A 26,491-nucleotide genomic window follows, 5' to 3' on the forward strand; every position below is an offset into this window, starting at 1 on the left:
CATGTCCACGTGGTCCTGCTACAGCACTCTATATCCCAAAGCGGCTCCACATCAGTATTCTAATCCACATCCAAAGCCCAGACAATCCAGTTTCAATCCGGATCCATATCAAGAGTCAACAAAAGCCGTTCGGACGCAGAATTCTGAATTCCTCACAGTTTGTGAGAAAACACGCGAACGGTGTGGTGAAAGTATCGCCCTTGTCCGGTGCGCAGACAGTCCAATTCCTTGTCTGTCCAGAATGTCGCGTCCCTTAAGTGATGACATAGACCACGCGGGTCACCCCCTTCCTCTCGGCTCTCTCTGGGACGAGTCAGCCCATTCTGCTGCTCTCCACCTGGCTGAGTTGAGCTGCAATACGCCCCCCGTGTGTGCTCTCCATCTCGGCGCATGGAGTAGTGCAGTGATCCTAGCCGCGGCGAGCAGGGTAGAGGAGGGGGGAGGGACAGTGAATGGAAGAGGGATGGGATGGAGAGGGAGAGAGGGAGGGCGGGAGGACGAGGCGAATGGATGACGGATGCGCTCCGTCTCCGGCTTTGCCCTCCGTTCATCTGGGCTGCGAGTCCCTTTGCAGGGCAGAGGAGAGAATGCAGGAAAAAGGAGGGGTACGAGGACGTCAAGATAAAAGATGGAGGGACATAAAAGGAGGGTAAAAGTGCTTTGGCTGAACAGAGAGACAGAGAAGGAGGGAGGGGGGAGCGGTGATGGGCAGAGGAAAGCTGACTCGGCAGAATGGGGCGCTGATGGGAGCAAGACCTCTTCTCTCAGGGTTTCTGTCTCTTTCCCCCCCCCCCCCCCGCTTGGTTTTACCAAGTGAGCTTGTGACACTGATGCAACAGAATGTTGAGAAATCTCTTTACATAAAATCTTCATCTGTTGTTTTCAAACCTGATTTAGATTAAAAACAAATTGACTTTAGACGGTCTCCCTTTTAAGAACCTTCAAGGAGTCTCTTTTTTATTGCATGTTCACACATACACACACACACATTCCTTCACAGCCTGTCAAACCCTGTCAACAAGTCAGGGCCTCGTGTGTGTGTGTGTGTGTGTGTGTGTGTGTGTGTGTGTGCGCAGATGGCTCAGCCTTAGCGAGGCACGAACCACAAATGGACCCCAGTGGCGATGATATACTTTAATTGAACGCAAAAGAGCATAAATTATGTTTAGCATCCCATGTAATCCAACTCAGCTGGGCGTGTAATGAAAGGAGGTACACGCTTTTCACTACTACTCTGATGGTTGAGGGCAGTCTAATCACTATTTATGAGCACGGGTGTTTCTCCGGGGAGCGATGAAAAGACTGCGCACTTGATCACATTAAAAGTTTCAGACTCTTTTTCAGAGAAAAGTTGAAGAATATTGCTCAGACTGTCCCAGGACACATAACATAATGTTCTGTAAAAAAAAAGAAAAAGGCATCCACATGCATCAAACGCACTTTGTGAGTGGCAACATACGAAAGGCCTTGTTGCCCTCTTCCATACTGGTTTGCTCACGTCCCATCTCAGGGCGAGAGAAAAGAACAAAGACCCCTTTTGTCTGTTCGTATTCAATTTCCTGTCAGACGTTATTGCAGTTCAAAGCTATTTTGGGATATCTAGTTGTGTGCATCACTGGGGGCTTATGGATGATTGTTTCCAGGAATCCTTATTGCTGCAACTTTCCTTTTAATAAATCGAGTTTGTGTAAGAATGGTGATATGGGAGGTTCTTAGATGAGTGGACATCTTTAAGTGAGGGCGACAACACAAACAAACCAAATTGGCTGGAAATAATGAGCCATCTCTGCAGCACCGCAGTTCCTCTGCCCCGACCGAATTGATCCTCCATCAGCACATTTGACCTGACACATTGACAGAAGAGCAAAGAACAACAAGCATCTTGTGCGATGCATAAGCTCTGCAACATGATAAAGCAGTGTGGCGGCTTCCATGGTACCAGCTCCTTGCTAAACACACACACACTTCCTGTACTGAAAGCATAGGTCGTGGTATGATAATGCCTGTGTTTTAGTGTACGTGGGTCGTATCTGTATCTCTGTTGCCTCCTTTCAAAGAGCAGGAGGCTGTAACAGGGTTTCCACTGGAGGCTGCCTCGGGAACAATAAAGTTCATCTTGCAGTTAAACGTGCGGCTGAGCAGCTGATGCCTCTATTTTGTAGGAAATGGACCTCGATGACTTTGACGTCCCCTTGCGTCTCATACATAAATCCCTATCACCTTTGCAACAGCCACTCACATCTCTGGTTGTTGTGTATTCTGCAGGCCACTGAGGCATGTATACAGAGCCGGCCCTGTCTGCTGCAATACGTGGTTGTGTACAACCTTTGCAAATTGTGGTTTGATGGAAACGCTGTCGCCGCCTGGATTAGGTTCACTCGCAACGCTTTTGTTTCAATTCATGAGGAGCGTCAATCTTTATAGTGTCACAGGGAGGACACGGGGACAAAGCGAGTGCACAAAGAGACGTCCTGCATCCCTCATATGGTCGGGTTGGGAAAAGCTCTCGTGTCTCATTTGCTTTAGTTGCCTTTCTTTTAAAGCTTCCCCATGGAGTTTTCAACCACTAGGGGTGCCGTAGAGCAACGTTTCAACAATGCAACAATTCAAATACAAGACGACAAGGCGTGCAAATAATGAAAGTCTAAAAACGTCAGAACAACATTGATTTTGTGACCGTTTGTTGACTTCACCATTGTTACAGCTGGTGTCATGTTTTAAATGATGACATAAATCAAGTCATACTCTGCTTTACGTTGTCACAGCTCAGGTGGGGCGTTCAATCATAACATCACCTGATTATTATCTAAGTGTGTACGCGATTGCTCGGCAACGTGCCGTCCCAGCAGCACAATCCATCAAACAGCCACATGCATGACTTCCCAGCATGCAACAGCGCGGGGCCAGGCGCTCCCAGTCATTCCAGGGGATAAAGCCGACGCCACCCTTCACATGCGCACGTGCACACACATGCAGCAACTTTATGCGACTCGTCTAAACAACAAGATCATATAATTTCATTCCTGTCCGCCTTTAATCCAAACGGCAGTCTCTCTCTTTTCCTTATGAGACAGGCTTAATCTGATAGGGCACACTACCCTAAAGCAAGGGAGGGGAGGTGGAGGGAGGGAGGGTCTGGATTGATAAAAGAAGGGAGAGCGAGGGAGGTGTACGTACGGAGAGATGGGGGGGTTGGGGGGAGAAAGGTCAGGGAGGATAAATGGAGGGAGGGAGAAGACGGCTGTTCAAAAGTGAGGGGCTATAAAATGAAGGCGTGATGTGGGAGCTGATGATGGATTGGGAGAGAAGGAGACTGAAGGATGGAATGAGCGAAAGAGATTATATGTCGAGAGGAGGCGGATACTTTGTAAATACCACATTATGCTGTTCAAGAGTCCAGATTGCTTGCTGGATGATATCTAATGCACTGTAGCGGGCACGGACCAAGTAAAAAACCTTCACTCGCTTTACAACGTTACCGGCACACAAGGTTGAGAGTTTCAGCGCGTCGTTTCTTTCTTCTCATATTCTCACAGAGCTTTTCATCTGCCTGGCATACCTGCCGTACCTGGCAGCAGCCACGTTGTCTGTGACGCACTGAACCTGTTGAGTGCTCCACGCGGGTTTAAACAAACAATGCATTTGGCTCGGCTTGTTGGTTTTTTTTTCCGGGTCTCTCTTTCCTCGTGCCTCCCGCTGTCAGCCTGCTAAATGTCCCTCATCAATAATGCTGGTCGATAAATAGAGCTTGTCGGAGATAAGGAGGAGTGGGAAACGACGGGCGTTATCTGTCACCTCACTGCTTATTGGTAAGCTGCTGGCTGCCCCGCCCCCTCAGCCTTTTTGTGTGGCCTATATGTAGAATTGATCAAACCCTATCAGCTATTCGTCGAGTCCAGCGTGACATTTAATTACAGGAATTAGAAAATAGACATTTTTAACAACCGGTTTCAGTGACTTTCAACAGAGTAGAAATCGCTTATTTGAGGAAAAACTACTGCTCAGTGGATGTCGAGACTAAGTGTTATTACCAGCCAAAATGATGCTGGACATCACTGGGCAGAATTCCCAGTGATGAGAGAAACAAAGTGAGAGTCACAGTAATGGCGGAAGTGTTCTGGGCCGGAGTAGCAGTCATAAATAACCCCTGGAACAGAAGATGAGAGGCCTTATTAGGATGCGTTCTGCGTTGCATTTTGAAGCCTGAGTGTGGAATGATGGACACTTCCGATAAGGGTTACATCAGAAACTGGAAACCGGTGAAAAGCACCGCCGCCAAGGCGTGTCCAAGCATGCAGAAGTGCTGATAACACTGATATTACATTCATTTGTTGTCTACTCCACGCCATTCTAATTCAGGATGAAGGGAATTGAAGCGTATTTGAGCAAGATGTGGTCAGCAAATAGACCTGGATAATTACACCGAGGCTCTTGTTGACAGCCAATTAGAATCTCTAATTCACCTGAGGTGGAAGACCACCTTAACCAGGACAATCAGGATTGAGAAACAGACGTTGACAGGTCACTCTTCTAATCACTGAGCCCACAGTAACTGATCTTCTGGATCTATAGAGCAAAACAATTGCCCCCCCTGGCTGACTTAATACCACCGAATTGCGCTTTTCGTAACAAGATCAACTTGTCAACCTCAGCCACACTTTATTGCTGGAGGTAGGTGTCAGTGTCAGAAACTAAAGAAATGAACTAACGGGTATGCTGGGCATGGCTTCGGCATGTTGTCAACAATTTCCTCAGCATTTTCAAAAGCAGAGTGTTTAGTGAGCCACATTCTGTATGCGGGTGCGTGCAGCAGCACGTCGTTTCCGAGACATTTTCTTTCAGCTCAAAGCGAGAGTGCTGCTGCTGACGCCACATTTCATTGGGCAGATTTTGCTCCCCTGCAGTCTAGTTTTTCCGGGAAGCAGAAATATATAAAAGTCAAAACGTTTTGGGAAACTTTGCTATTGTGTGTGTTTTGTACATTCCCTTCCAGAGACGCTGGATCTTTTGAAAATCTCAATTGGAAGAGACGAGTAGGCAGTGCTTTTCATGATGCCTCGTACATCACTTCTGTTTGCAGAATTTGCGTCTGACAGGCGGGGAAGAAGACGAGGACTAGACTTCGAGCACACGGCAGCAAACTAATCGGTTTCACTTGTATCTCGATGCGTGTCACTCATTCTGCAGCTGCTGAGTCAACATTCAAATATTTGGAATATCAGTGATTTGAAAACCAGGAACAGCAGGTTTAGAGATTGAAAAAAAAGAATAAATCAGTCCACGCCTGCCCGTCTGACTGACTGACACAGCAGAGTCTGACTCTGAATCAAATTTCATTTGTCTGCTTTTCTGCGACATACATAATATATGGGCAAAATAATACAATTTGATGAGACCACACCTCACACACACACACACTCTCTCTTCCCAGCAGCCAGCTAGCTAAACCCCCTCAATCCATGATGTAATCTCGAAGTGTTCCGTAATTACAATTCCTCCGCTGCTTGGAGTAACCTCGGCCTTATGCAACCGACGGCTCACGTGCCGTCAATTCACCGAGCAAGATTACACTATGGCTGCTGTAAACGACGCTCATACGAGTCAGTCCGGTTCATCTAGTGTTTAACACGTCGGTAAACACTCGTCTTATTAAAACACTAAAGATCAGCACGTGGCTGCCAAGTTACATCCCGTTCACTTCAATCTGATTGAAGGGTGCAAAGAGGTGAAAGAGTACTGAAAGAGGTGGCAAAGGAAATGGATCTCAAAGAGATTCTACTTTGCAAAATGAGTCCAACATGGCCAACGACCACGGCGAGCGAACCACAAAGACGAGACAAGGCGACACCAGAACTTACTGGGAAGCGGTTAACAGCCCCAGTTCGTCATCGACGTCGCACGGCTCCATCCTGTCAGCCGGCCCCGGACAGATGAAGGAATGAACGGGTGGAGAGAGTGGGATGGACGCCCCCGGCCCCACCACCACCACCAAAAGGCTCAGAGCGTCGGAGAAACAGCTCCTGTCCCGGTCCCCGAGTCAAACTCCACTGAAAAAAGAAACAAATCCACTTCCTCTGAATCTCTCCAAAAAAAAATTCAAAAAACTCAATTCTCTGTGTGTGCGTGTGCTTGAGTGTGCTCCTGTTTTGCTTTTCATTCCTAGCTTGGTGCCAAATGTTCCAGCTTAGCACTGCTGTGCAGCACCGCTGGTGATGGATTTAGCCGGGGCATCTGGGCCAGCGGGGATAAACTCCATTCACTCACTGACACACACACACACACACACACACACACACACACACACACACACACACACACACACACACACACACACACACACACACACACACACACACACACACACACACACACACACACACACACACACACACACACACACACACACACACACACACACACACACACACACACACACACACACACGGTGTGAGATTGCATGGGACAATGTTGGGGAAAACCTTCCCCCCCCCCACACGACATCATCCGAGAGATGACAAGATGTGTGATATGCCGCGTGTCCGGCACACTCCCACAGCTTGCTCGCAGAGCGGGCGGATCTATGCAGGAACAGATGTGTGCCAACTTCAGCGCTGCCACGAAGCGCAGACATCAGCAGCTGTACTTACAACAGGCGTGTGTGTTCCCTCAGGCACAAAGATGTCTGAAGCCACTCTTAAACCCCCGACGCCACACAGCGAGAGACTGTGTGTGAGGGACATGCAGCAGACATTTCTCCTATACGCGTGTGTGTGTGTACATATGTGAACGGATGGGAATCAATGGCTGCGACATGATTCCCTCCTGTCAGAGCAGCCAGTGGTCAGCTGTGCCCCTGGGCACAACAACAACACAACAATAAACAGAATTTAACTCCCTACTTTCCCTAGTTTTACTCATGAATTCTACTTTTTGCTTACATATTTCCCCGATGATAAACACACGTGTTGGCTCGCCCCGCCTCGAAGGGTTAGGATGTAGAAAAAGGGAGGACACAGGGAGCGAGGGGGGATTTAAGGGATTCAAGGAGTCACATGACAGTGACAGCAATACAGTGTCTTGTTTAAGGACACTTTTGACATGCAGCCACCCGTCTGTAATCCAACATGTAGATACGAGTGTTTTCACCTCGTCCCTGCTGATGAATGCTCTAGTTATGACAATAATGGGCTTACTCTTCGCTTCCGAGAAAAGACGTCTCCCTCCACGCAGCCTTCCTGTTTCGCGCCTCGGAAGAGAAGTCGAGCAAACAGGGCTTCTTCGGGTGCCGGTCCTCGCCGGGAGCTGCCGGGGGGGTCGAGACTCGGTCAGAGCCGACTGACGTGAGGTCAGTGCTCAGGTCAAACGATGTCCAAGAAGAGTCGGAGGAGGCAAAGGAGCTGGTGTCCACCTTCTCCTCTTGCAATCCGTCTCCGAGGTCCATGGCGCAGGAATGGAAAGCGGAGGGGGCAAAAAAAAGCTGGAGAAGGAAGATGAATGGCACGAGAGGAAAAGTGACGGAGGACTTGGATGAGGACGGGTAAGGAGATCACTGCGTCAAACGATGTCTGGATTAAGCAGAAGCTCTGAATGGGAAGCAGAAAACACTTCTAAATTCGACAATGGAATGGAAGGAGATATGTCTGGCTTTTCACTCTCTTCTCTTCTGAAGAGAGTGACGAGAGGAACGGAGAGACAAAAAGACCAATCAGGGGGGGAAACACTCGACAAAACAGACGGCGATATGGACGAGGGCAGGACAAGGAAAGCACTCAGGGACTGAAGAGGAAGTCAGACACTGAACCACAGAGTGCGATGGGAAGATAGGACCCAACGGCGGCAGATGGAAGGGGAGGTGAGCACAGACAAGAGAAGAGGAATCAGGTGAAAGGTGCGGGCAGCAGCACTTACGAGGTGATGGCTCGCATCTCATTACACCCCCCCCCCCCCCCCCACACACACACACACACACAATTGAATCATGTGGTAAGCGGATCGCGGCGGGAAATCGATTGGAGATGCATGGGGCGGATTGTACTGGTGGCTTCTGTGGCTACATGATAGCAGCAGGAAGGAGAGTGCCGTCTCGGGTTGCAGCGATGAGCAGTTCATTACCAGCAGTCTGACCCAGTCCAAATACAATTATTGCTCACCACTCAAGCCTATTAGGACCCTGAAATGGGGAAGCCAGGTGAGCCGGCCTCCCGGAGGTACACTGGGAAGAGATGAAGAGCATTGTTCTGCAGGCTGTAAAGATACAGTATGTCTGCAACACCTTATTTAGGGTGTCCAAGTGTGCACCTGTCGGTCAACTGCACCAGAAGTGAGGCCAACAAATCAGACTTTCTTTAACACCATTTTTAAAAGCCTGGACTGCCCTCAAATTTTTTAGGAAACAAAACTGCTTCAGTTAGGTTTTGGAAAAGACACCCACATTTGTACATTACCCATGAAGCTCGAGGCAGGAGATGGATTAGCTTAGCCTAGCATAAAGACTGTTAGCGGGGTGACACGGCTCCCGCTCAGAAAACCTGCCTGGCAGCACCACTAACGCTAATTAATGTCTTCAGGGAGCACACAAAGACAACCAGTTACAATAGTGCCCCATTTCTCTGCCAAAGACTCATCCACCTATTCTTAGAACAAGCACTAGAAGACTCTCATCCATCTTCAGCAGACTTCATCACCAACGCTCAGCGGGGGAACAGATCTGTCCTGCCGCGTCGCCTCGTTCTCTCTTTCTGGAATCAGATTTCATTAAATGGTGTGCAAAGCTTGTTTGAAAGAGAACCACCACAAAATATGTTTGAAATCAGCTACAGCGCGAGGACATGGAAGGTCAAGGCAGCTGATAAAACTCTCAGTTTTATCAGTTGATTCACCTCACAGGGAAAAGTACAAAAGCGGGAGAAGACGCAGAAGTGAGCACACATCAATCGAGACAGTACAAGTGACATCCCTGAAATCAGCTGCGGTGGTACAGGCGCGCACAATCAATGACGGCGCTTCATGTATGTGTGAAGAGGATGAAGTCTTTATTGAAACAGACGTCACAGTAAAGAAACACGGGAAACAAAGAACCATTGTGCTACACATAGTAATGTGCCATGTCACAGATTGTGAAACCAATTCAACGAACAGGAACAGGGTGGTCCAGTGGTGTGCAAAGACGAATAAATAACATACTGATCAACAGCTATTTACATTTCCACAATGTCATGTGTTTTGTTGCATTCGTAATTCCTAGCATTTGTTGAAGTGACTATTACAAAAGAGAATGTTTAGCAAATGGCATCAGTTGTTACGCTGCACAGAAATGCATGCTCAATGTTCTGACCCGTCCCAGTGAGAGTCAGTGCTTTAGAAGTGCGCAGCGAAGCGCCTCAGGGACGGGAGGACCAAGTCCACTGGCGGAGCGCTGACAGGAAGTCAGTACTAAAGAAGAGCGAAGCGACCAAACAGGCAAACCAGCGGTGCCCTGAAGACTATCCAACCTCAGCCTGCTCCTAAAACGTGCAGGCCAGCTAACAAATGAGCAGACGACAATGAGGAAAGCAGAGCAGGGTGCCTTTACATGCAGGCCGGTCCCACAGACAAAGCATGGGCGAGGGTTAGTGGCACGGCAGACGCAACTAGTGCCGCAAGCCAGCGGCAGGAGAAACTAATGTTCGGCCAGAGGAGGAGGAAGGTTGGTCCAGGAAAACAACACGGGTGAACTCCGGAGACAGCTGCTATTTATTCCTCTGCACACGAGCCCAGACAGGTCGGTCGAGACGAGCTGTAGGGAAGGTCAGGGTAGAGACGAGCACAGCGGCCGACGTCGCCTTCAATAAATCGGCCTCGGTTGTTTCATGCTGTAGTGGGCCTCAGATGCCGACACATATGCGGACTCGGGAAAGAAATCCTCATGGAACTCTGCCAGAAACCTAAGAGGACGGGAAGAGGAAGTAGAAGAGAGGGAAATCAGGTGAGATGGTTTTGACTCCGACAACGTTCGGAAGCTCTCGGTGTTCACATCGTGTCACACACAAAGCCCCCTCATCCCTCCTACACCATCGCCACCAGGGAACCAATGGCTCTGACGGACAGACAGAGAGCATGAGAATGACCGACCAGCAGTCAGAGAGGGAAGAGTGAAAGACCCCCCCCCCCTCATCTAATCAGTAGCGGGGAAAACCAATCCTCTAAATCTTGCCATCTCATCTTAGCTCCACCGGCCTTCCTAATCTCAATGCAAACAAATTATCCTCATCGGAGGAGAACTCAAGAACGCTTTGACAACGAACAACAAACAAGACAACGGGACAATGACGGGGACAGGCCAGCGCCACACGGTGAGCATAGAAAAGCCAAATTCTTCAAATAAAAAAAAGGTGATTCAATGACATTCATTGAGAAGCAACGAACGGGTTTCAACGTATATTGATTGATCCGATTTTATTTTTTGGGGTTCTTTGGTGCCAGAGATCCAGGCTTGTGCTGATCTTTATTGCTGTTGGATCAGTAATAACACAAGGCAAGCAGCTTTCGGCACACACATTGTAAATCAACATACCGTGTGCGTACACACACAATCATTCTTGCGGAGAAAGGGGAGAGTGAGAGATCAACTGTGGCAAAAGCCCAGAATGCACTGCACTTCAGTCTCTGCGACATCAATCAGTTTTTCGCCCGCTCTGCACAATCTGCCACGGGGCTGATTTCAGAGTAAAAGGCATCAAGGCTTTTCCCAAAAGACATCGGTGTTTTAGTTTGTGTCCAGTGTCCTGCAGAGTCTCCAACACGGCGAGAATATGAAGCAGTTACTGAGAGAAACTGTGTTTTCTGTATTGAACACCATCGATGACACTGCAACATGTGCTTTGCCAAGAGAAACTGCTCATGCTGCCGAAAAGGACGAGGTATCGGTACTCTGTTTAGTGTGGAGTGTTACAGTCCCGTGTTGACAACGCCGCTTTGCAGCCCTTCTGTCCCGCCGCGGGAGAAAACTAAAAACCAGTGCATCACATATGTAGTCGAATGCTGTAATCACACTGCACACCACTCTCTTCCCACAAACCGACATGAACGCCGGCCGTGGCTATTTTCAGAGGACCCCCTCGTGATTTGTATGCCACTGAGTGCCGGGCTCCAGTTTATTTATTTACATACATTTTTGGGGTTGAGTAGTGGAACAGAGGTCATTTTGGCTCTCAGACTCGTCCCCACTCCGTGGTGAGTTCAGGTGTTCCTCCACAGCACCGCTCGGTGGCAGGAAGACGGTACTGCGTGTGTTTGGTTGGAGAATGAGAGGACCTAAATCCCCCAGGTTTGGGACCAGCTGAACTGAAGATCGCTGGGGAGGATTTAAAGATTAGACTCCCGCGCTTGTGTAACGCCCACTCATCTCCCTCCCTCTAACACATGCTCTCTCACTCCATCTCTCCCTCCCCTCCGTCCCATCATATTCTCCTTTTCTTTCTTGCTTTTGTTTTTAGGAGGCTGCCAAATACATTAGGTGTTGTGAGTGAGGAGGAAACCATTTGTCAAGGGTGTTCTAGCGATTGATAGCTTCCAGGTTCTTTGTGAAATGAGAACTTCTTGCAGCTCAACGCTGGCAGTAACTATTGAGCTTTAATGGTCAAACCTTGGTTAATGGTCAAACCGTGGTTAATGGGCCGTGCAGGTTATTACCAAGAAGCATTTCAAGTCAAAGTGCTTCCTATTTTATGTCGCGTTAATTGAATGCAGCCCCTCGTCTTTCTAATGATTCATCCTCCATGGAAATTATACATGATTTAACACCGTTTCTTTCCACCTGACGGCACGATCCACCTTTAGAGAAGGGGGTGAGATATCAACATTATGCCTGAATGTTTCCGTGAAGGAAGAGTTAGCCCTTAGGCCCGAGTGACCCAAAGATTGGTGCTCTCCCATCTGCACAGCGCAAAGGAACGTGAAACCTCTTTAACCCATTTTAATGAAATCGTTGCCGTCCCTCTCTGCTTACTGAAGCACTTACCTCTGAGACCTCTCGCACGTAACGCTGAAAAAACAGATACACTTGATTTGAACACAATAATCACATACCTGAGAAAGAGATCCAAATGCTTGACCAGGGCTCGGAGGTTCCTCTCTGGGATCTGCATTTTTCCCAGGATCTCAGGAAGCTTCACTGGAAAAAAAAAAGCAAGATGGCAACCATGGGAATATGAAGAAGTTGCACAAAAGGGACAAGAATGCTTCACCACAAACCACTGACATCACCAAAGACAAGTGAACCAGTGCGAGCAAAAGGATAAGAGACACCAACCAAACAGCCGCAGGAGGTGCTGTGATCCGTACAGGTAGGAGGGTGGAGGAGGCTGGTCATGCAGAGGGTAGTTATCAGGAGTCAGCTTCCAACTTAGGACCTGGTTGACGGTGCAAAAGGAAAAAGCATTGAACAGACACTTTGAGGTTTTCACATATTTCACACCACCACGTGAGCTGACCCCTGATAACGAATGACAAAAGGATCAAACTGTTTGATCCAGATAATAGCACACACACACTGCCATCACCTCATTAAGCTCATTGTTTCTCCGGCTCTCATGGCCATAGAAAGGCCCACTTCGCTCTTTGCTTGGCGTCAAGGGCAACGGGGAAGATGAGCCGCTGTGCACTGGGGTTTCTGGGTAACGGGAAACAGCAACATGTTTACGGATACATGAAAAAATACAGATACAGCAAAAATGAATTCAAGCAACACAAAGTTTTGAGGGCACAAACTTCTTCTTAGGAAAGTCTAGTTCTTAGGTACTTGAAAGGGGATAAATGTGAGGAAAGAAGTAGGACACTACCATCTACTGGGCAAAACGGGTTACTACAAACAAGAAGGTTGCCACTACAAGTTAAGAATAAGGTTGACCATGTTCAGTGAAGGTCAAAAAAGTGGAACTCGTGGTTAAAAAGTAATATCACAAAAAGCTTATATTTTAAGTCGTATTTCTTTAACAAACTGTCGTCTTACTTCTCTCGAGGTTGAGGAAGAACTTGGGCTGGGATGAGGTGTCGACCAAGCGGCGTTTGAGCTGCGGGGATGCTGTAGCACTGCCTCCACCTGAATCATTACATACATTCTATCAATACATGCCTAAATAGCTCACACGTGAAATTATGCTTTACAAAACATAAAAAAAACACTTATATTATGACTGAAGCACACAAGAATAGATTTTATATGAAAGACCCTGTTGGATAATTTTCCAAACAGCACCAAATCCAGTAAAAAGCGATGACCTCCACTGCTTCCTTCAGCTGGCCGGTCGCCTCCAGATGTGTTCCTGGTGGAGCGTCTGAGTGACTGGGACTGGAATGAGATACAGTCCATGTCAGGGTGCCGCCGGCGCTTCGGGGTGGGGGCTGTGGCGGTGGGCGTGGTGGCAGAGATGTCGCTCAGTGCCGGTTGGCTGTCTGTGGACTGGGGGGTGGGCGGGTTGTGGCTCAACGGGCTCGGGCTGCGCTCTCGTTGGGCGCTTCAGACACAACGGGAGAGAAAAAGGCGTACAGCTTGCTCAACAGTCAAACGCAGCCTACCGCAGCCAAGCAGCGGCTTCTGAAACAGCAGAGACTTGATTCATCAGAGCACACTTACTTGCTGGAGCAGGGGGAGCTTTCGTTGACGGCCAGGAAAAGCCTGGAGGAGCTGACCTTTTTGAACTGGGCTTGTTCACAGGGGTAGAGGAGGATCATGAGTAAGGTGAAGTCAAACGTGATCCGCAGGCCGTCGACCATCTCCTTGCACAACTCCTCACTTCACACAAAGGAAATGTAAGGATTAGTTAACGTCCATAATCACGTATGCTGTTTTGGTAGATGTGTGACTGGGAACCATAATATATGAATATGGGGAGAAACGATGACAAAACTTAACAGATGGTCTACGCTGGACAAAGCACATCCGTTTCCGTCGCACTCGGTTCAAAGCGTGCGCCGACTCACCTCTTCTCCGGAGGGACCGGCTGCGGGCTGCTGCTCTGTGTGGTGTTCTGCTGACGCCGGTACCGCTCGTTGGCCATGAACGCTTTGTTGATGGCAAAGTGCTTGACGTAGGACTCGAGGATGTGCACGACATTCGTCTGACAGGGAACCATGACCAGCTGGGGAGAGAAAAACATGGACAAGACTCGAGTCAGTTCAATATCTCCCCATGCCTAACAGAAGTACCAGCACTGGTATCTTAACAAAATGTGGAACACTGCTCAGCATCTGCTGCATGTACCTTCTTCCTCTTGTTGATGTAAAAGCAGTCGTCCTCCAGTTTCTTCTTCAGGACATCGGGGATGTTGAGGTCCACGTGGACGATCTTCTCCTCGCATTCCCTTTTAACATTAATGTCGGGCTCAACCCTCTGAAACACACAAGATACGAACCTTCAGGTCAACGGTATATAGATACCAAGAGGATGTGCTTCGCTACGGACAGAAGTCATGGTCTTAAAAGTTTGGATTATCAAGTGTTGGATAAATCAATTTACACAAAAATACAGTTTAACAAACTGAGAATAACAATAATCTAGAACATGTTTGACCTGCAAGATCACAGGAGTGCTACGACATTACGAGGGAAATGAAGGTCATTTTCCGGCGGCACTCACTGCATTGCAAGTTGTTCTAGATAACAGCATCAGCTAAAGGCCTGAAATGTAAATGTTGGTGTAAATATGCCATTGTCTTAGATGGAAACTGAGCTGATCCACTTCACCATTTTGTTGATGTCCTCAGAGAAGGTGCTTTCCCCGCTATTTGAGGACTCAGGGTCAGAGTCGTCCCCGTCGCTGCTCCCCGAAGACGAAATCAAACCTAGACATAAAAATTCTGAGGGATTAATTTGATTGCTGTGGGAGACTGGGAGCAAAATAACAAAAGGCAGAGGAGGATTTCTCACATGCGTCATCACTGTCGTCCTCCTTAGGGAGAGTCTTCAGTGACGATTTAGTACCGGACTGACGTCGCCGCCTCTTGGCCCATCCCTTTCTCTTCCTACCGCCAGGAAAGAAAACACACACACAGCATCTGTATCAGCCTCGTCTAAAGATAGACCTAACTAATAGAAAGGTCGAATCCAAAGCATGTGGACACAGACATTGACATGCACTGGACTTGTGGTTTGAGTTACAGGTGGAACAGTATGTTCACGGACAGCGCTGCGCATGTCGGAAATCAACAGTAAAACCTTTCAAGCCCATTCTATGACGCTACTCTCTCTACTTAGAGAGACCCACGTGATACACATGCAAGAACATATTCTCAATGGTGAAACATTTTGATGGCATTTACCTGCATGGCTGAATGAATGAACATAATATGAACTTACATGCGACCTAGAGCTTTGCGTGCCAGTTTATGTTGCAAATTACGGTTTTCCTCAGAGTCCCTTAGGACATGATCCTCTGCAGCCCAACGATCCCAGCTACCCAAACACACACATTTAGAAAATAAAAAAACATCACACAGAGCTGCATGGGTTGAAGGCAGTGTTTCATATAGACTTCATTACACAAGTTGATGAACGTGACATTTTGCAATGATAAACACTACAATGAGTATGATATATGTAAGTAGGGAGGTGACAGGGACTCATCTTACCTTCTGTTCCAACCGTTGAAGTGAATCAGGTACTTTGGGACTCTTCTTCCATGCTCATCTGTACCAATCAAGACATCAAGGACCTGTGATGGGATCAGAAAACAATCCCTTTTTCCAAATGATATGCTGAGTGGAAAAAAAGGTCCATTCTGTCATGATCATAACCTATAACCTCATGAACTATGATGCGATTATTCGGCATTTTACATTATAACGGTAGTATTGCTAAAGTTACTTCAATGAAACATGTTAAGCTTCTTACACCAATGCAACTCAGTTGATGCTAACTGTTAGCTTGCCTCGATTAGCAATAGCTAGGCTAGAATGCGTTGACGTAAACAAACCCTCTATTAGCGTTAGCTTGCTAACTAGCATGCTACTATAAAAACGACATTGCGCACATAACGCTGACGAAAATTAAACTCGAATTCGGCAACACTATTGCCTGCATTAAACACGTTTACAATGTTTGTGTTGCTACCGTGGAATGGAATGAAAACAGCGAGACAGTAATGGTCAGTGTTGGTGCGTTTGTTTATTCGGGGTTTCCGTTAAACTACGTACTTTGAATGATAGCCAGCCAGCTATAACTACTTTACTATTAATGCATAACAATGTCTCCAGCGTTCATTCAAATAGCGTTATTGCATGCCTTGGTGATAGTGTTGGCTGCAACGCTTTATCACGCAACAAAATATCAGTAGTCTCTCCTGCTAAAATCATAATCTTGCGCTTCAAGAAGAAACATGTGTAATCCAACGTACCCGGAAAACATGGAGAACCGGTTAACGTTATCGCAGCACATCGTGCATTAACAGCTAACGTTGTTTATCTTAGGCCTACGTGGTCGAGTCATATACCCCACACTTTACACAAATTGCCATGCTTCTCCAATATAAAGTATTCGTTTGGCAAAAGTCGAAATACCGAAGAGCTAAATGACGCATTACCTTAGCGTCGTACAACACTTTGGCCTTGGTGGGGTCGGGTTCAAAGCACAGGACTCTTTCTCCTTTGCGAAATGAGTACTTGATGCCCCGCGAATTCATTTGTTCATGGCGACGTGTGGGAAAGGGGGCATCAATCTGGACCCTATAAACTCCTTAACTCTTTCCTCTCCAAATTTTCTGCGAGGGGTCTCTCACAGAAACACACTTTGGAGGGGTGGCGCTATTGCGGGATAAATGCAACATCTACTTGCTGCCTTCACTGGCTCCTCGTAATTTCCACGATCGAGCCTTGTGGCAACAGCACTGGGTCGTTGAATATAGTTGTGATTGCCTTGATGGAATAGATTTGCAATACAAATTCACTAAAAAACCAAGCTTGAAGCTGAACATCACGAATGTATTTTTTTGTGTGTGAATTGTGACAATGTCAACACTTTTAATATTCATTTCAAACCAACACGATTTTAAGAATTCCTCATATTATTATGACATTTATGAGTGAGTGCATTCGGCTAAATTTGGCCGAAGAAATACACAAATGCATTCTATCTTCATCCACTGTGTAGCATTGTGTTGCTTTGTTCGATAATGTCTGCATGCAAAACACCTATCCGCGAGAGCACTGAAGGCAGCATGGAAAACGCAATTCAATAAGTTGAAATGGTCTCTCACGGATGCCGTACTAGTAGTGTAATTTCAGTAACTGGTCAGCAGATGTCAGTATACATTAAACTAATTTGCCTTCATTGTGAAGTTACCACCAAACTGCTTTTGTTCTATTTGGTAAATTAGATGTAATACATATATGTAGTACTTTCTAGCATGCATAACATTTCCACAATAAAGCAACACATGCCTTGACTAGAGGATCCTACAAGGATCCTACAAGGGTCAAGCCATTTGTGTGTGTTTAGGGGTCCATGACATGAAAAGTATTGAGAACCTGCGGGTAATTTATTGGACGATTGCAAATTACCTTAATTACAACTCTGCAGATACTCAAATTAAACATCTGTGTTAAACCACCCTATTAAGCACACCCGGGTATCATACACATGTTTTGGTGTTCAGTTAACAGTTTAGGGAAGGAGCCTTTTCCTTGAGGCACAATACAGTAAAGGAAAATCCAGCATGTCTAAATAATCGAATCTTCCTCTATTGGAACAATATGGTGGCTCGATAACACACAGAGGTGTTTAGATGTGCAGCCAGGAACACGTGAAAGCTTTGGTTGGATACATTGCTCTCGGGTACAAGCCCTCTCTTTCTGTGTGTGTACTGTGTTTGTCTTTAATTTGATATCATCCTGTTAATTGTCTTAAACAGATCAAAATAGAACTTGCGTCACTGATTTATTGTTTCATATCTCTACAAGTCATTTGATTTCCTTTGATTGCTGACCTTGTAACTTTCTCGGCACAAGAAACCATGTCTCTACAGCTGCATCGAGGCTCATTTTTGCTTCAAGTGGTTTCAGGCAGTGCTGCTTCACTATACACCAAATATGGACAGCGTGTACACTGAACGTGACTCGCTGAAGTGCAGCCCTGCTGATGTATTGTCCTTCCTTTTAACCCCGACTGATATATTTTGACAGTCTTGTCAAATGATCACTGTTTCACATGAAATCTTTTCCACGGTTACGCTGCGTATACAGCCTCCTGCAATGCCCAGCTCGTCTTTCAAGAAGAAGAAGAGCTTGAATGCATGCTTTCTAAATCTGTGGAACATCATCTTCTCAATTAAAAAAAAAAGTCTCGTAAGATGTATTTCTATGATTAATAAGCTAATTTCCATAATTAGGCGAGTAGACAGACACGATAATTAGACAGGCAGAAGGTCAGACAGACATGATTTAGCCATGGGATTAAAATAGGCGTATTAATCCTGGTCTCATTAATCCACCTCGCCGTCTGGGAATAATGGGTCTATCAGAGAAGCCCGCTGTGTGCTATTATTAGCCGAACAATAAGTCAGCCAAAGGATTAACAGCCAATGACTTTCTTTTTACACCTGTGCAAGAGGCTGTATTCCAGACATTTGTTTACACAGATGCTCGTGGAGGAGCTCAGTGATCCCAGCACGTTAGGATGGCTGAGTGAGTGTGTTTTTTAAAGGAGTGTGCGAGGGGAAGAGAGACTGGCGAGACAAAGAGAGACTCTGTCAGAGAGAGAGAGAGAGACGGATCATGTGTGGCCCAGTGTGTGAAAGTATGGGGGAAATGAAAAGGGACAGCAGGAGCCCTGAGAGGAGGGTGCAGCACGGCTGATAAAGGAGCTTATGAAGCTGCGCCGCATGACGCGCTCTCTCACACACACACACACACACACACACACACACAACGTGACATGACACCGATAACAGCTGAGATAGATTTGACCCTTCTAAAAACAGTCTGCAGGGGGGGGGGCGAGACACAGGCTGAGTGAAAACACAGAAGCGAGATATTATAGAAAGAAAACATGGTGCTTCGCATGAGGACAGTTCATGGATAGAAGCCAGGACCCGAGGGAGGCAGTATTGCCCTGAACTATGCCCGTACAACTCCTCCATTTGGGGGGAAAGCCAAGAACAACAGTCATATGGAACAATCGTGCTTAATTGCAAAGGCAGCAGGAAACTAAATTTAGTTTAAATTCAAGCTTTTCTGAATGGAATTTGGTGGATGAGTTTAGGGAACTTCCACTGATGGATCATCTGGAGGGCAGTTCCATTTTATTAACAAAGTAAGAGGCGCCATGGGGGTCTTGGAGTTGATTCTTTAAATGCAAACTCGCCTGGAGAGTTGACCAAATTCAATCAAAGTGGTTAATAATATACTATGTTGACATCAAATGGTTAATAAGCAAAAAATGCAAGAAATGATATCAAGTTGTCTGAACCCCCTCCTACACAAACACACGCGCGCACACACCCACACACAATTAAACTGCGTTCTCACTCCACTCTAGTTTGGGAATGACCAACGTCAGAAGACTCGCTATTTCTCCACTTTACGCAGCGTCCGAAGCCAGATGCAGGAGCCATTCCAGCTCTCCGCCAGCTCGTGCTCGGACCTTCCTTTTGGTGGGGAAACACTAAACTCGCGTCTTGTAGTTGTCGGGGAGCTTTTGAGGGACGCATTGCGCAGCGCTGATGTGAGATAAGGAGACATGTCTGCCGCTCAAGGACTCCTCAACAGCGTCTTCTCCTGCTCCTCTCCAGCCTCCAAAGCCATAACCAAACGGAGGCTACGCCAAACCCGGAGCCTGGACCCCGCTATCATAAGATACTGTGACACCGGGACCCACGGGGTAAGTGGCACACCGTTTTCTGGAGCGGCGGCGGACGCAGGTGCGTCTCCGGAGCGCTCGGCTGTGAAACCGACTTTACGCACCAAAATCCCGACACTTAAGGAGCCCATAACACCGTCCCTATCCTCTCCTTCCATTCCTCTGGATGTTTCGCTGTCCTCCAACTTCCACTTCGACTATGACATCGTGAAGCGTGCCAAAAGGAATACCGCCGGGGATTTACCGTTTCTGGTGAGGGGGCCCGGGGCAACGCCGTCCGGAAGCACCGGCACTCTATTCTCCCCGCGGAGGTGGCTTCAGAGGAAAGCGCAGCCGTCCAGCGCTCACGCTTACGTTGTGTGGAAATCAGAGGTAAACTTTTTTTTCTTGTTTGACTTGGATTCCAGCGCAGTGCATGAGTTTCTTCTTCTGTGGTTTTAATTCAGGGTGGCACAGTTTTTGCAGGTTCAGTGCTGTACTAAGACATCAGGCAACCAACAAGTTAAACGACCACCTTTTCCTATTTCTTCAGTAAGCTCCTCATTGTTATGCATCCATACTAAAATGCTGTGTCAGTAAAACAGAATTTAGGTCCAACTCCATCCCTCGATTTGAACTACATACCAACAAGTATGCAGCTCCTGGACCAGTTAGAAAAGCTCTCAGCAGACTTTGTTTATTTCTGCTCGGAGCAAGTCAAGCCCCACTGTACGCCAGCACACATCTGCTGAAAATCTCTTCTCAGCACAGCCAGACTCTGAAAAATGCACGTTTTATTTTTGGACCCACACATCTGGAATTCCACCGCGTATCAAACCATGACATCAGGACTCAAGGTGTTCCTGTGTGAAGACGGTGGAGTCGATAACTGGATGATGTATGGGTTTTCAAGAGGGAGTGTTGACCCCGCACTGACATCTGCACCTGGAAGATGTCCAGTATCAAACCACCACAACTGGAGCAGTTGTCTCAGTCTTGCCCAAGGGCACATGGGTAATTAACAGGGGGAAGGGAGCTGCACTTCTCTCACCTGAATTTGTTTCCCAGTGTTTTCAGTCCTTGTGAGAGTCACCCTACACCAAAGCATACTTCTGGGAAAGCTGAAGAAACTCTTATGGAGAGCCGAGGATTAAATAAATCCAACACAATCTTTTTTCCCCCTCCTACTGTTGTCAACAGTGGGCTGGTTGGGCTTTTGTATAGGGGGGGGGGGGGGGGGCAGCGTATGAAATTCTTACCAAAACATACTTGGGAGACGTACGTTTAGCGAGGGGGGGGGGGCTTTATAGGCTGCACAGTTGGCACGAGTCCACATGCACTGGTGAGAAGGTGTAACTTCCCCGGCTCTTGTGTGGACTCGGCCTCGTATTCCGCTTGTCCTTCCACACCGGGTGTTCGTGCAGCAGCGCCTGCGTGCGCTGATGTGAGGGACTTAAGGACACATGGCCCGGGAGTCGGTTCTCACGACTGCGAGCGGTCTCCAGGTCAAAACCCATGCGGCCCCTCAAACGGCTCTCCCGTCATTTCCCATTACAAAGAGCTGCTCCATGCTTCACTCTCTCTGTTTCACGTTCTTGCACACACACACGCACAGACACTCTCTCTTCCTCTCTAAGATGTGGAGAAGCTCTCACTCAGCAGTTTCCCACCACTGGAGCTCTGTTTTCCATGCCGCCCCCCCCCCCCCCCCCCCCCCTCGCCTGCTACGCTCCACCGGGGTAACATGAGGCCATCGGTTTGGAGTCATTAGTACGATCTGGACCTTGAAGTTATTGCTCCTCAGAGTGTTTGTAAAAATACAGCGCTGAGACGTGTTGCTGGTCCGCTGGGAGGTTTCACATGTTTGCTGTGAGGTGAATTCCTGACATGAAGCGTGAACAAAGAACATATTTTGGGAAAGTACTGAATGTAGCAGAATTTAATTTAGTTGCAATGCACCTCTTTCTAAACGTAAGCACGCATAAACAGGAGGGTGGTTAAGTTAAGAAATGTGCATGATCCACGGCTCTGTGGTAAAAGATTTGAAAGGTTATCAGAGGGTCTAAATCAGGGGGATAGCAGAGCTTTCCCAACATGGCCGACCCACTGGGAGTGTGTGTGTCCATGTTGAAATCGCAAGCGACACTCAACATCCCAGTCGGCAAACAATTCAATTGGCGACTTTACGAAACACCCAATAGCTTTCCGCTCAATTACCACGCGAGGATGGAATAACTGGAGGTGTTGAAATGATCAATTAAGTTTCTACAAGTTCATTTTCCACTTTAAATTATTTGCATGTGTGCCACTGAGAGTGTTGGTGTGTGTGTGTGTGTGTGTAGGGCAACCTGTGCAGATGCGTCTGGTGCTATGCCTTTTTAAGGAGGGAGACCCGGCCAGTGAGGCAGAGGGAGAAAAGAAGGGGGCGGCAGAGACAAAGTGGAGATGGTTTACACAACAAGCCAACGTCTGACAGATATATTGCCCGTGATTGCTTAATAGCTATTTTTCCACGGTGAAGTTGTTGATGTTGAAAGAAGAATGACGTAAAGGAGAAAATCTGGGGAAAGTCAAAGCACCTTCGGTGTTATTACAGCAGAAGGGCCAGTGACTGGAAGTGGCTCTTCTTGTGGAGTGATTGGACTCTTATCAACATGTTCTTGCAGAACGGCACGCGTATAAAAACAGTGGATGCTTTTTACAGGATGGCGAGCGGGAATGTGGAACTTTAGCGTCTGACGATACCGCGCTCACGCACACAGGCTCAGAGAGGAAGCAGCGGTAGGCTAATTTAATCCTGGTTGCTTCTAGGGCGCCAGAATGTTGACATTGTACAGTCTATTTTTAGAGCCACTTACCGTAATGCTTAAGAAGAGGGGGCCAAGTGAAGAAAATCATCTCAAAATGACATCTCCACCCTTCAAACAACTATCGCTTCTAAATGGCTGATGTGTAGCGGTGGTTCGTTGAGGTCAGAGCGCAACCAACGTGTTGGAGTAACAGAGCGGGGTTGGAGGGGAAGTCAAGCTTACTTTGGCCCATCAAGTAAGGTGCTATTAGTGTGTTCACACAGAGCAGATCCCACTCTTCTGTTGCCTTCTAAAGATGAAATTAATGTGAGACGGCAGCTCAAACTTTAGAATCGCTTTCGCTGAAGTGTGTGGAGAGAGAGCGCGAGAGAGCGAGAGCATAATTTGAGTGTTTATTGAAGCGTCAGTATGACCGATGTCCTCGTGTGGAACATTTACAATGACAGTCGCTGACATGTTGTTGCCATTCTTAAAATTCTCGAGATGCCCCCGTGTTGATTCGTGTTTATTCGTCGTCACTGAACTACGTCAGAGCACTCGGAAGAGAGGAACACGCGTTGAACACTGGTCGTCTGTTTGCTTGTAGGATCACTAAATGTCTGCCGGAGCCACAGATCTATATAGCAATGTCGATGTCATTCTAGTTCTGCCTCGGCGTTTTGTCCAACATTTCAGTGCGAACTGCTGCACATGTTTGCCATTGCTGCTGCTTTTAAGCATATAAGCCAGGGGGCGTTGACACAGGTCATTTCGACACTCATGGACGATGGCAATTGCATGCTTCATGGTGAAAAGAACGCTCCGTTGCCACCTCAAATCAAAACTACAACACGAAACAAAAGCAATGGTGCTTACAAAAAGAAGAGCGATCTTTGCAGCTTATACTATGTTTGAAAGTCCGATCATCCCGTTTCAATACATTCTCTCTGGCTCTCGGGAACAGAGAGGCCTGAACTTGTGAACCTCAGTCATCAATTTTGCTTCTCCTCCCTGATTTCCTCCCTAAGTTCTCTCAAAGTGAGGAGGCTGCGTTGGTTTCGACATCTTTGGAATGCGCGTACCGAAAATACAAACTGAAAACAAATCCACGCACTAATCTCGGAAGAATTCTTTTTTCGCGGTTTAACGAGACAGTATCACAGAGTGCAGAGCGAGTGGATCACAATGTAAATCAAGGAGGAGGACGTCATCGCGCTGTTGCAAGAGCTTTTGTCAAAACACTGAAACTGTGATGGAGTGCAGGTTGACTTTCTTGGCCGAGTGAGTTTCTCACTGTGCAAAGGCCTGATTTTAGGGCCGATTTCCTCTTTGCATGTGTTGCTCACTACATCACAATGAGTCACATGTTGAAATGGTGAAGCTGGACCAGTTTCTTGCTGCTTAACATGCCTAGTTTTGGGATAGATGACCTCTGCAGCATGTTCTAGTACAGTTCCCCTCCTGGGAGAGGCTCTGGATTTATGCATGTGGGTCTGCTTGGGGCTGTAGTTGGATTACGGTCCTTATTAAGTTTAACGGGCCTGGTTGTTAACATGTACAGCCTACTGACAGGCCTCCTATTTATGAAATCATCTGAATATTCAGCCATGGCATTGGAAATCTGTGAGATCGTACACTCTCTGTCACGTAAAACTCTGCCCGGGTGGTATATTCACCGTTGTCTTTTCTCCTTGAGCCATTATTTTGTCATACACTTCCGTCTGCGGCATTCTCGCTCAATTCTCCACCAGAACCTGGTGGAGTATTTGTGTGATTCTACCAATGCGATTCTGGTCTTTTTGGCAAATGTTCTCTTGGCTTTTCACGAATCACAGATTTCACAATGTCTGTAAACTGCTCAACACAGAACAGCACCCTTTTTTAGTTTTGTGCCATAAAGCAATCAGGAAAACGAGCACGAAAAGCAGCTCAGTGGCCAATAATATATGACATCAACATGTGCTTGTAACTAGCACTAGGTACTCCACCACACTGTATAATGCCTGTCTTTTCAGAAACGTGATACCTTGCGGGGTCATTTTTTGACAGGTTTGTGTGATATTCCCCTGAAAAAAAAAACCCATATGAAACAGCGGGGTTTGTTTGGCGGCGTTTCGGTTCCGCAATCTCACATCTCCTTTGGGATGTTTTCTCAACAACGGAGGAAAACGAGAGCAGTTGGAAATAGAGACGGCTGAAAAGTAAACATTCATTTCCGCAGCCAGAATCTCTCTGTCTGGTGCAGATTAAAGCGCTCCGCCAGTGAGAAAGCAGCGGCGTTGAGTTACAGTCGGTGTGTGTGTGTGTGGGAGAGAATCCGAAGGCACTGGGTGGATGATCTAATGGCCTTCCCCGTGTGTGTGTGTGGGTTACAGTGACCCCCGTGTCCACTAATGTCCTCTCTAATGTGGTTTGTCATGGGCTACGGGGGGGAACGCATGGACAAGATCCCTCTCACATCTGTCGTTGTGTTAAGTTTACAACTTCCCATTTATGCATTTGTCTCAATCAGTAAGCTCATACTGCTTGCTCGTACTCTGGATCTGTGTTTCAGCGAGTGCAACGATCTTCATCAGGAATATCAAGAGGACACTGCATGTTCATATCCGGTCCCGAAGCGGAAAAATGAGCCCTGAGAAATAAAAAATAGTCGAAATAAGCCGTGGTTTTGGAGTAATTATGCGTTTTGCTCAGTGCACCCCCTTGAAGTGTGTGTGTGGGTCTCCTTGAGTGTGTGTGTGGGGGGGGGGGTTAAGGAATTATTTATTTGGAATTCCAGGTCAGAGCTCCATGCCGAGGCCCCAGGGCTCCTATTGAAAAAGAGGTGGCTACTGACTGAGTGACCCCCCCAACTTCCTGTCCTCTTCACCCACCCATCCCTTTTTCTGCCTGCTTTTGTCTTCTTCACCACAGAAGCTTGCTCCTGTCCGTTCTTGACTTTTATTGCCTCACTTTTTAAAGACGTCCTGGCTATATTCCCCCCCCCCCATTCTTTCTATTACTGTTACGGCAACGAGGACCAAGCTGGGATCGCAGCCCGAGTTTGTTGGACAGGTCCAGTGTTGCCCTTCCAAAGACTGCACTGAAAGCATGCAGCAATTTGTTCTCTGGCACGGAGGCTCCGTTGAACTGACCTGCCCGAGGAGCTGAGGGCCAAATCAGTGTCATCTTTCAAGCGGCTGCGTAGAACTCCCTTTTTACAGACACGTGTGTATGCAGCCTCCACTTGTTTTCTTTCACTGAACTCAATTTCCATCTCATAAAAAATAGCCCAGAGGATGAATCTTCAAAGTTCCTCTTGTAGACAATACACAACATCAGACTCCAAAGGGCATTTTGCCTTAAAACTTACTGAGCATGTTCAAGATATCCAGGATTATTCGTTTCCATTCCTCACCCAACATGAGTTTGTTTCAATGTCAACGTTGCACATCCTCTTGGTTAGAGGATACATTAATCGTTTGGACTATGAAACACCAGAATTGGTGAAAAAAAACGCCATCACAGAGTGTGGAATGTGGAAAAGCAGACTTGAGAAGATGCACAATGTTTGCTTTGATGGCATCATTTATTAATTGTCAAAACAGTTGCTAACAAACCCAAACATTGATCTTTTCCGAAACTTAACTAAGTCATTGTGTTGCCTGAAAAGTAGTTTCGTTTGAATCCACAATGTCAACCACGCGTTGAAGTCTATGGGACTACCCTGTAAGCTGAAAATGGATGCTGAAGAGCCACCCTGTCCGCTATAAAGGGACCCCAAAGCGCTCCTGACCGTATGTGACGAGTTGGGAAGGGAGACCGTGTTGGACGAGGCGTGGTCACACATGTGCAGTTCGCGTAAAACCTTTTAGTCTCTGCAGACGCTGAAAGTATAACACGAAGTCATGAGTGAG

The 26,491-nt window shown here is 47.1% G+C and overlaps 2 protein-coding genes across 3 annotated transcripts in view; one reads left to right on the top strand and one right to left on the bottom strand.

Moving 5' to 3' along the window:
- Positions 1-9,009: 9,009 nt before the first annotated feature.
- On the bottom strand, positions 9,010-16,744 carry LOC306797271 (MSL complex subunit 3-like). 2 transcript variants are annotated; one of them, XM_079296544.1, is made up of 14 exons: positions 16,556-16,744; positions 15,606-15,688; positions 15,334-15,429; positions 14,905-14,999; positions 14,722-14,819; positions 14,240-14,368; positions 13,960-14,117; positions 13,613-13,771; positions 13,258-13,493; positions 12,989-13,078; positions 12,540-12,649; positions 12,290-12,389; positions 12,067-12,151; positions 9,010-9,923 (listed from the first exon to the last, which is right to left on the bottom strand). In XM_079296544.1, exons 1-14 carry the CDS (start codon positions 16,652-16,654, stop codon positions 9,824-9,826), a joined length of 1,638 nt encoding a protein of 545 aa, XP_079152670.1. In that variant the 5' UTR covers positions 16,655-16,744; the 3' UTR covers positions 9,010-9,823. The 2 variants fall into 2 exon arrangements, with proteins under 2 accessions (XP_079152670.1, XP_079152671.1); XM_079296545.1 differs by lacking the exon at positions 16,556-16,744 and adding an exon at positions 16,370-16,492.
- Positions 16,745-19,612: 2,868 nt separating this feature from the next.
- The window catches only part of LOC306797270 (rho GTPase-activating protein 6-like), a 45,386-nt gene continuing 38,507 nt past the window's right edge, over positions 19,613-26,491 (top strand). The window contains exon 1 of the mRNA XM_079296542.1: positions 19,613-20,199. Coding sequence (XP_079152668.1) covers positions 19,708-20,199 — 492 coding nt within the window. The 5' untranslated portion in view covers positions 19,613-19,707. The remainder of the gene's footprint in view (positions 20,200-26,491) is intronic.

The sequence above is a fragment of the Melanostigma gelatinosum genome (assembly GCF_949748355.1).
Source record: "Melanostigma gelatinosum genome assembly, chromosome: 24".
Classification (NCBI taxonomy): Eukaryota; Metazoa; Chordata; class Actinopteri; order Perciformes; family Zoarcidae; genus Melanostigma; species Melanostigma gelatinosum.